A 10360-nucleotide genomic window follows, 5' to 3' on the forward strand; every position below is an offset into this window, starting at 1 on the left:
AAAAAACAAAACAAAACCCTTCTTAACCCCTGGGCCCTTACAAATATAGGCCAAAAGCTACAGCATGCCAAATGCATAGCTTAGCCTATGATTTCACTGGGTCCCTGGAATGTTACAACAACATGATCCAAGGTCCAAGGGACAAGGATGGTGAGCTTTGGACACCTTACTATACTTTCATTTCCTGTCAAAATTGTTTCCCAGGAATTCATTTCCTGTTGCCTCTCATTCTAGTCTTTGGGAGGGGGTATTGAACTCAGGAAAGATGGATTTCATCTGGGAGGGATGGTGGTGGGCTCTCTGACCATCCTTTCATTATCAAGTTCGCAGTCCTCATGTGGCTCCTGACTTACGTTGGCGCGCTCTTCAATGGCCTGACCCTGCTGCTTATGGGTAAGTGCTTCCTGTGCCCATACACTGCAGACTTGGTGCTTCCGTACGGGGCTGTCAGCTTACAGCTCCTTGGTAGATGGCTAGGAATGAACATCAGATACCCCCCAAATGAAGAGTATCTCCCTTTGAACTGTAGTCCAGTTAACAGTGGATTTTTGTTGTTGTTTTGTTTTGTTTTTCAAGACAGGGTTTCTGTGTATAGCCCCAGCTATTCTGGAAATCACTCTGTAGACCAGGCTGGCCTAAAACTCACAGAGATTCCCCTGCCTCTGCCTCCCGAGTGCTGGGATTAAAAGCATATGCCACCATCATCGGGCTAATAATGTTTTTTTGTTTTTTTTTTTGGTTTTTCGAGACAGGGTTTCTCTGTGGTTTTGGAGGCTGTCCTGGAACTAGCTCTTGTAGACCAGGCTGGCCTCGAACTCATAGAGATCCGCCTGCCTCTGCCTCCCAAGTGCTGGGATTAAAGGCGTGTGCCACCAACGCCCGGCCTAATAATGGATTTTTATGTGTGCTTTTTTTCCTCCCCCCAGCCACATCACTAAATAGCCTTCTAGTATGTGTGCATCTACAATGGCAACTGCGGGTGAATCAGTTGTCATCTTGAAAGGGCACATTGCACGCTCACTCTAGGAATAATGTTTACGGAGGGCTCTGCCTTCTGTTGTTCCTAAGCAGAAGCCTGTCATCCTTTAATCTATGCTGCTACATCCCCCCCCCAATAACGCTAGTCCCGTGACTATGAAAAACGTGTTTATAAGCTTGTTCCTGTCGATAGTTCTCAGAGTTCTAACGGTATATGTGTACTTTCTTACCCTAGCTGTGGTTTCGATGTTTACTCTACCTGTGGTGTATGTTAAACACCAGGTGAGTTTTAGGTGGGGTCAGACATTCGTGGGAAATTTTGACCTCGTGGTGTTGGGGTGTGCTCATGATTTCTTTCTCTTCATAGGCACAGATTGACCAATATCTGGGGCTTGTGAGGACTCACATAAACACTGTCGTGGCCAAGTAAGTTCCATAGTGGAGTCGCAGTCTGAAGCAGGCACGGGAGTGGATTCGTTAGATGTAATTTAGAGGAAGCGAAATAGTAGGTTGTTAGAGTCTGCTCCTTTGAGTCACACATTCATCCTCACCTCAATTAGATTATTTCAAAAATAAGTATAATTTTCAAGCCCTCAATTAAATAAAACTGTCAGTGATTTATTTCAGGTACCATAATGAATGTATTTTAACAAGTTAGTGATACTGAACTCTCCCCATGGGCTGGCGCATGTTCAAGAGCATGATGGAGAGAAGGAAGGAAGTCTGATTCAGAAAATGTTACATGAACAGTCACACTGAAAACGCTTAATGGATACTTTCAGTCTTTTGAACAATGATTACTACTATGATTAAAACCTTAGAATGCATGAATAATTTGTTACTTAAATATTTTTATATACTCTTTGAACACCACATGTTTGTATTTGGCTCATACCATTACTTTTTTAGCCTTCTGCCTCTAGCAGACCGTGCTCTATAGAGCTGCCTATAAGACATTTAGAGACAAAGATGTCAGGCTTATGTGTCCACAGCTAACATGGTCAGTTGGCTTAGTGGTTTCCCTAGTTTTCACCGTTGCGTTTTTATGTTTGTTGCCAACCTATAGTGATGATTGAGTTTCACTGATAGTCAGGATTTTTTTAAGTAAAGGTTGGACTGTCCTTCAGCTACAGATTGATGTCGTGAAAGGAACAGACTTTGTTGATATCAGCTCCATTTGGTAATCAAATAATTACGTGGCTGAATGTAGGTGATGGTCAGTCTCGGGCAGCTCAGATGGCCAGGTTTGTGTTGTATGGTAATGAAGCCAAACCGTAAGGAAGCACAGACACTTCCATGCTCTGCCCTGAATCTCAGGCCAGCAGCTGCTGTTTTCTCCTGATGCCTGGGATAGTTTGGCTTCCACTATGCCCTGTATATGCTTCCCCTTAAAGTCATGCAGGGCTCTGTCGGGTTCCACACTCAGTTTGAATATGTAACAATTCTCGGCACATTTCACGATTGTCTGAAAACATCACCTGGAACCCGCATGTAGCCGGCTTAATGAAAATCAGCAGATGAAGAGTGAAACAGCCGTTGCTTTATGTGAATTGCACAGTCTGGAAAGTGGTAGCACTTCAGCCTAGAATCAGTTCAAAGGCGGAGACTCAGAAACCTATAGCGTTAAAAGTTCTGGGCTTGATGACCTATAATTTACATTTCAATGAAGTCCCCAGGCAACACTTGGGAAGCTAGAACTATGTTTAAGAACTACAGCACCAGAAAACCAGAGTGGGAATTTGGAAACTGGAACTAGAAGTTTTGAGCCAAAATTACACACTGTTCAGTTAAGGGACTTGAGGAAATCACATCTGTTAATTTTGTCCGTGGCAGTAGGGGTGGGGGTGGAGTGGAAGTGGGGGGTGGGGGTTGGATACTTAGTTCTAAAAAGAATGTTACTTGTTTTACATGGTGACACAGAAGGCATGAAGATAAGATTGAGTCCAACTTGACAGGAATTCCCAGCCTATTGGTACAAATGGAATTACAAAGAAGCAATTATGAGAACTGTGGGAAACTAGAGTGAGAACAGTGAGGAAATGTAGTTCTGAGAGTGGACAGTGGAAGTCTCTAAGGTAGATGCCATCTGGCCTGGACCATGAAGCGTGAATAAGCATTTGTCCAGGGGATCATAGGGAGAAACACATCGCAAGGAGAACCCGTCTAAGCCCGGAGAAATGCTCAGGAAGTGAGTTAGCCACTGTGCCTGCGGTCTAAGTGAGTGTGGCAAGATTGCCTGGAAAGAATACAAACAGAAAGGCTGAAGCCGGCTGGAAATCACTTAGTGACAGTCTAGTGAGAGAATTGGAGGAGGGAGTCTAGATATGTGGCCGTCAACTCAGAGGCTATCACAGTTCAGACAAATTGATTGGACACTGGAGAGCCAGGACAAGGGAAGGGAAAATGGCAGAAATTAAATGTAATGTATATGCACATATATATATATAGTATAATTGTTAAATTATAGTTGGAAATCAAAGCTGTGAAAACAGCATGTCACCCATCAGCATGGATAGGTGTTTTCATCTCTACTATATGTCTCTACTATATGGACACAATAAAACTGACTGTACGAAATCAGAACAACCATGGTTAGAGAATCCATAGCCTTTCTCCATATAATGACAACATTCTCAGTGCCTTCATTTTCCTCAAAACTAGGCATTTGTTCTCATTCGAAAACGAGGACACCCCATGTTTAATTTCAGTACTCAGGGTGCTCTAGTCATGAATTTATTTAATAATATCCAGAGATCTTGGACATAAAATTGCAGGCATTTATAGCCACCTAGGCTGTAACCCACTGGACTGTATTGAGGGCTGTAGCCCACCTGAATGTATAGGGGACTATAACCCTATAGGGACCTGTAACCACCTGACTGTATAGGGGACTATAACCCACCTGACCCTATAGGGACCTGTAACCACCTGAGTGTGTAGGGGACTATAACCCACCTGACCCTATAGGGACCTGTAACCACCTGACTGTGTAGGGGACTATAACCCACCTGACCCTATAGGGACCTGTAACCACCTGACTGTGTAGGGGACTGTAACCCACCTGACTGTATAGGGGACAGTAACCCATCTGACTGTATCCTATAGGGGCCTGTAACCCACCTGACTCTTCGGGGGCTATAAATGGTAGTGGCAAAGGATTTTTATTCATCTATCACTTATCTGCCTGTGATAAAGTAATGCCGGTTTCTATCACCTTCAGCCTATTACTTCTCAAGACTGTGTAGAGACAAATCAAGGATGTATGCAAACACTCTAGATGGCATGAGGTTTGGAGTAAAAGTAAATTTGGAAGAGGGCTAGCTCAAGATTCAAAGTGAACCCAGAGATCTTGAGTTTCAGTGCTAAACTAGAATGAGAAAAAGAAAACAAGCAAGAGAAGTAAATGCTGTGTTCAGTTTTTCCCAAAGCCTACATTAAAAATAGAGAGGAGCATGCGTATGGATGAGCTGAAGTGAGTGTTGCAGGTGTAGCAATGAGGTCTGGGGATTGACCAAGTAAGGGTGAGTGATGTGCTGAGGCATCTTTTAAAACACGAATGCAGGTTTAGATGCTACTGATGCAAGACTGAACCCCATATCTAAAGAGACTGTCACCACTGTTATCCCCTATTACTTACTCCATGTCTGAGCTCAACAAATTTCAGGACCGAACTCTTGTTTACATACTGAGGCTTGCTCCCAGGACCTCACTCATGTAAACACTCTACCACTGAGCTCCAGCCCCACTCCTCTTTTTATTTATTTATTTTTATTTTGAGACAGACTCTATCTAAATTGCAGGGACTGGCTTTGAACATGCAGCCCTCTGCCTTGCCTCAGCCTCTTGAGTAGCCGTACCATCATGTGTGTGGTGAATTGACCATCTTATAAGATTCACCGGGGGCTGGAGAGATGGCTCAGAGGTTAGGAGCACTGCATGTTCTTCCAGAGATCCTGAGTTCAATTCCCAGCAACCACATGGTGGTTCACAACCATCTATAATAAGATCTGATGCCTTCTCCTGGCATACAAGCATGTACACAGATAAATAAACCCATAAAAAAATAAGATTCACCATCACACTGCAGTAGTGCCAAAATATGAGCAGGGTACCAAGGTATTGGCAATCTGGCCATAATGACCACTGGAGACCAAACATCACTCACTACAGGTGATTACCCTCAGAAGGATACAATGACCATCTTCAAAAATCTCGAAGGAATGGCTGAGTTTCTGTCTGTCTGTTTGCATGTCTGTCTTTCTTCCTTCTGGAACAGTGAGTGGAAATTCCAGCCCTTGAATTCGTGTGAAAAAAGTAGCAATAATTTAAACTGTTCAGCAAGGACATCAGTGTCCTATGGAGCAGTGCTCTCCCTGAGATCCCTGTATCCAAGCAGAGATGAGCTGGCCACTGTCATTTGTTTTCACCAGCTCCTCCTCTTCCCACCCATATCTCATCTGGTCCTATAGCTTCAAAAATTGTCTCCAGATCTAAGGCTCTGTCTTAGTTAGGGTTTCTATTGCCGTGATAAAACACCATGACCAACAAGCAAGTTGGGGAAGAAGGGCCTTATTAAGCTTACACTTCAGCATTGCTATTCATCACCAGTGGAAGTCAGGACAGGAACTCAAACAGGGCAGAATCTGGAGGCAGAAGCTGATGATGTAGAGGCCATGGAGAGGAGCTACCTATTGACTTGCTTCCTCAGGCTTGTTCAGCCTGCTTTCTTATAGAACCCAGGACCATCAGCCCAGGGATGACCCCACCCATAGTGGGCTGGGCCTTCCCTCATTGGTCACTAATTGAGGAAACACCTTATGGCAACTCTCACAGAGGCATTTCCTCAGCTGAGGCTCCTTCTCTGACGATTCTAGCTTGTGTCGAGTTAACACAAAACCAGCCAGTACAGGCTCTATGCTGTGTCTTCATGCCAGTCCTCTTGTGCTGAGTCACCTCTATCCATCTGCTTAGTAGATGTCTCCCTCTTACGTGTCCCATAGACATTTAGGAGTCACGTGGCCAAATAGCTTAGTCTAGTTGCCTTCTGTCCTCACCATCTTCATAAATTTCCTTTTCAAGTTCGTTGTTGCTCAGTCCATAAGCCAAGCAGTCAACCTTATTCTCCCTCTTCACCCTGCCCATACAGCATCCAGTCTACCAACAGATCCCTGCAGCCCCATCTCCAAATTAAATCTCAGACTGTTCACCTGCCTGTTTTATGTCTACCATGTAATCCTGGGTATTACCATTTGGCACCTGTATTTCTGTAACTTTCTCTCTCTCTCCATTATTGCTTCTACTTTAATCTCTGCCTTTATTTTCCACACAGTAACCATCATGATTCTTTTAAAAATATGAATCAGGTGGCAACGACCCCTGCCTGGTTTGTCAATGGCTTCCCATTACCATAGCTCCTAAATTCTAATACCATTACTGCCTGCTTTTCAGACCTGCCCACTTCAACATCTAACTCCCTCCAGGCCTCTGACATAGCGGCTGTCTCTGCCTGAAGCTGCCAGATCTTGGCCTGTTGGCCCCTGCCTGTTCTGGGCATCTGTTTCTAGGCTCAGTACTTGTAAAGTGGGCTCCGCCCACCTCTCCACAGCTCCCCCTTGCTTCTTACTACATTCTTCTGTAACACTTGTCACCAACTGAGCTTCGTGTCTCCTTGTTTATCTCACTCTTTAACACTGATGAGAATGGAAACTCCACAAGATTACCTTGTCCCTTTGTAGAACACTGAATTCTAGAATGCTGGTTGCCCAGTGCAGAGGAAGATGGCAATTCTAGTCTGTGAGCAGAACTCACAAGACTTCAGATTAAAAACAAAAACCTTCCAGAGTGATGCCACCCTAAAGTGATAACAGATACACCATGGCTGCATTACAGAGTCTTAGGAGCCTTGGCAATGTCTGGTGACCCACAGGTTAAAGTTAATTTTCTAGGGATGTAGCTCCGTCAGTAAGTTATTTGCTATTCAGGCATAAGAACCTACATTTATAAAATCAGGCATGGTAGGGAGAATTTATAATCCCAGTGCTAGTGAGGCAGAGGAAGCCAGGCAGATCCCTGGGATTCACCACCCAACTCAATTGATGAACAGCCCTCAGGCCAGTGACAGACTCTGCCTCAGCAGACAAGGTGCGCTCAACTGAAGAAAGTCACCAGATTGTCTCCACATACATGTGCATGCACCCCCCACCCTGTGTGTGTGTGTGTGTGTGTGTGTGTGTGTGTGTGTTTGTGTGTGTGTGCCTGCATATGCACAGACAGGCAGATGGACACACACAGAGAGAGGGCTCTCTAAGCTGTGAAGAAGGTTCATCTGATGAATGAGCAGCAGTCTCTAGGACAAGGACCCTGACTTGGTCCCACTTCCGGGTGTTTTGTCACACTGTGGGTGAGGAGATTCCGTTGCCAGAACTACCTCGTTTATTCTCGTCTTCCTGGTATACTCATTACATCCGCCTCTTTCAGACAGGATTAAGGGACCAGTGGTGTGTTTATCCCACTTCCTTCTGTGGAGAAGTTGTGATAGAGTCATCACTGGTCACTTAAGGAAGTCTTCTATCTCCACAGAAGACTTGGTCACAAACTTCTATCGAAGGAAGACAACTTGGCCATCCCATCTACTAAAAAATTGTGCTAAAGAATCGCAGCCCCCTTGCCTGGGCACCATCCAACATTCAGTTCCTTTGCATTGTTTTATAAGTGTTTCCAGAGACCCACATATAAAACCATGTTTTCTAGGATAATCTTGCTATCTGGTGACTCAGCTAGTAAAGCCGCATGCTGAATACTTAAAATGATTTCGTTTGCAATGTAACCCTTTGGTTTTACCTTTTTAGGATCCAGGCTAAAATCCCTGGAGCCAAAAGGCACACTGAGTAGACGGATATCCCAGGAGAAGCTGGACGTGAATGGGAGTGTCTGGAGTGGTAACAGCTCTCTTCTTACTCGTTACTGCAAATTGATTATTCCCCCTTCCCAGTACCATAATCTTAGAGACAAATTTCGAGACAGGTGTTTTCAAGCTCTTCCTGTACTCTTAGGATATTTGAGTCCCTTGTGTCAAGCACTAAAGTATAGAGAAAAGTGTGTTAGATGTGGTTTTTAATTTTGTGTTCCTAAAAAAAAAATGCATGATGGTGAGAGCCCACGTTCTCCTTCCTTACTTGATGTTCTCCTCTCTGCATCGCTTCCGTAGCTTCTACTGTCCCTGTGGCTAGGCCTTTCTTGCCAAGCGCTCTGACACAATAGTGGCAATCGCTTATCATGTCCTTGGGTTGCTGGTTGGATTCATCTTTAATAACACTATATAGAATTGTAGGCCAATGTTTTAGCATTTTTCCAACACACACAACATTGAAAATATATAAAAGTTGACCGTACATATGGTAATCCGTTTTGTATAACGTAAAATGATTAAATTGAGAATAAATCCAAAATGAACACACAGTACTTTTATTGTATGGGATGGCTGTGCTGATTTACATGTATGGTTACTAAACAGTGCCAGCATGTTCTTTATTACAATTTGTATTACTTTCTCTGTAGTTCCTAATGGACTTAATCATGGACTCGGGATATTTGCACTTATGTACTTGATACTGAATGCATCAATAAATGTTACTAAATGTAGACATTTCTCCCTGTGTTGTGGTGATATTGCTGGAAAATGCAAAAGTCAGAAAAACTATAAAGAGGAAGTTCCTCCAGGATGAGCCAGGAGGGCTAAGGCCAAGTGTTCAAATTGCTCCCATCTCCAGAACTTCAGGGTTCAGCCCCAGCTTGGGTCTCACTGTGAGACCCCGCATTGTGTCAAAGTCCACAGTTCTGTTCCCACCATGCTAAGTTTTCAAGGGATTGAACTCTGTTTCATTTGCACTTTGGCAGGATAGGAGACAGGGTTTCATGCAGCCCAGGCTTGTCTCAATTTATTATGTTGCCAGAGATGACCTTGAACTCCTGATCCTCTGGCCCCTATATACCAAGGGCTCAGATTACAGGTGAGTGGCACCATGTCTGGTTTACCTGGTACTGGAATGGAACCCAGAGCCCACGCACTAGCGCTAGGCAAGTGCTCTACTGGGCTTCATCATCATTTCCTAGTTAGAATCTGAAGTCAAAGAGGAAGAGCTGAGATAGCAGTGATTGAAAAAGAGTATCAGTGGGAGGAAGCAAGGAGACACTGTGTGTAAAAAGCTACCCTTGAGCATCACAGTTGGGTCCAAAAAGTATTTTGATGATGGCAATAACGATATCTGAAAAAGAGGTCTAATATTTTTATTCGATAGACTTACAAGATGAACGGGGATAGAAGCTCTGGGACTGTGGCTGGCTTCCAAGAGAGAGAGGTTTTCCTTTTGCTTTCCTTAAATATCTCACCTATGCCCATCCCCTGTCCCCGCCCCTTTGGGCGTGGACAGCATTGTGGGCTCACTCCTACAGTATCTATTTAGCAAAGTGGCATAAAACTGACAAGAGCTGCTTGTTTTCGTGGAACCAGCCATGAAGCTGGCATCTCGGTGCTGTGGGTAGAAGGACAGGGTCTGTGTGTAAACGCTAACTAGGCAAAGGATGGCATGAAATCAGAGTGCCATGCAAGCTCTAGCCCAGAGGAGGATGCTCAGGGAAGCAGAACTGGATGGCTAGGTTCCACGCTTCATCAGAATAACGGGAGAGCATGCAGGAGGACTCAAGATGAGGAAGAGCATGGCATGTGCAGAAAACGGTAAGTAGTGAGCCAAACGGGGCAGGAGGTGCTCGTGGGAATGGCAATGCCAAGTAGATTCTTTCACGGAAAGTAATGAAGGATTTGGGTCTTTGGGCTTTAAGTCTGAATCACGTGAACACAATGATGACACCAGACACTGGAGATTAGAAGAATATAGGAGACCCCTGTAACACAATTCTAACACAAACAGGTACCAATGGCTATCACAATAGCCAAAGAAAGGAGGCGTTCAGCATTCCTCTGTCCTGACTGACATGTCAATCACCCAATGTGAAGGGGTGCAACTAAGAGATAATGCAGAGAGTGATTTGACTGAAGTTGGTGATTGACTTGATGTAGAATTTCAAGACCAAATTTACCCTTGAGAGTGGCTGCCTGATTAAACTTCACACCCTAGGCAATTCACCGGCCTCACTCTAACCCCAGAACTTTCTTTTCCAGGTGGAGAGCCCAGAATTAGTTTGGGGAGGGAAGAGAAGCTTAAATTGGTGCCTGGATATTTTTTAATGTTTAATGATACAGAAGAAGAGGATTTCTTGGGCTAACTTTTTATAGCTTAGTCACAGAACATGTGTTTACCTATGTGAGAACCTGGCTTCAGTCTCCAACACTGAAAAGAAAAACAAAAAATACATTCGTAAATAA

General features: G+C 44.2%; 1 protein-coding gene across 2 annotated transcripts in view; it reads left to right on the top strand.

Moving 5' to 3' along the window:
* The window catches only part of Rtn1 (reticulon 1), a 203609-nt gene extending 194990 nt beyond the window's left edge, over positions 1–8619 (top strand). For both annotated transcript variants that reach the window (XM_005072775.4, XM_040742953.1), the window contains 4 exons: positions 324–393; positions 1214–1260; positions 1346–1404; positions 7827–8619. In XM_005072775.4, coding sequence (XP_005072832.1) covers positions 324–393; positions 1214–1260; positions 1346–1404; positions 7827–7869 — 219 coding nt within the window. In that variant the 3' untranslated portion in view covers positions 7870–8619. The remainder of the gene's footprint in view (positions 1–323; positions 394–1213; positions 1261–1345; positions 1405–7826) is intronic.
* Positions 8620–10360: the final 1741 nt, after the last annotated feature.

The sequence above is a fragment of the Mesocricetus auratus genome, unplaced genomic scaffold (genome assembly GCF_017639785.1).
Source record: "Mesocricetus auratus isolate SY011 unplaced genomic scaffold, BCM_Maur_2.0 Super-Scaffold_15014, whole genome shotgun sequence".
Classification (NCBI taxonomy): Eukaryota; Metazoa; Chordata; class Mammalia; order Rodentia; family Cricetidae; genus Mesocricetus; species Mesocricetus auratus.